The sequence below is a fragment of the Myotis brandtii genome, unplaced genomic scaffold (assembly GCF_000412655.1).
Source record: "Myotis brandtii unplaced genomic scaffold, ASM41265v1 scaffold253, whole genome shotgun sequence".
Classification (NCBI taxonomy): Eukaryota; Metazoa; Chordata; class Mammalia; order Chiroptera; family Vespertilionidae; genus Myotis; species Myotis brandtii.
The window spans coordinates 521,694-522,046 of record NW_005359590.1 but is presented as its reverse complement, the minus strand read 5'-3'; the positions used below and the strand labels follow the sequence as shown (position 1 = coordinate 522,046).

At 69.7% G+C, this 353-nt stretch overlaps 1 protein-coding gene across 1 annotated transcript in view; it reads left to right on the top strand.

The window, feature by feature from the left end:
- Positions 1-6: 6 nt before the first annotated feature.
- Positions 7-353, top strand: part of GPR137C (G protein-coupled receptor 137C) — a 58,754-nt gene continuing 58,407 nt past the window's right edge. Inside the window, exon 1 of the mRNA XM_014540995.1 lies at positions 7-299. Coding sequence (XP_014396481.1) covers positions 51-299 — 249 coding nt within the window. The 5' untranslated portion in view covers positions 7-50. The remainder of the gene's footprint in view (positions 300-353) is intronic.

The window sequence follows — 353 nt, the reverse complement described above, 5'->3', positions numbered from 1 at the left end:
TGAGCGTCCTGCACGCCCTGCTCTACGCCGCGCTCTTCGCCTTTGCCTACATGCAGCTGTGGCGGCTGCTGCTGTACCGCGAGCGGCGGCTGAGTTACCAGAGCCTCTGCCTCTTCCTCTGCCTCCTGTGGGCAGCGCTCAGGACCACCCTCTTCTCCGCCGCCTTCTCGCTGAGCGGCTCCCTGCCTCTGCTCCGGCCGCCCGCCCGCCTGCACTTCTTCCCCCACTGGCTGCTCTACTGCTTCCCCTCCTGCCTCCAGTTCTCCACGCTCTGTCTCCTCAACCTCTACCTGGCGGAGGTAAGGCGGGAGGACCGGCGTGCGGGGCCGGCCGAGCGCCCCCCCCCTCCCCGC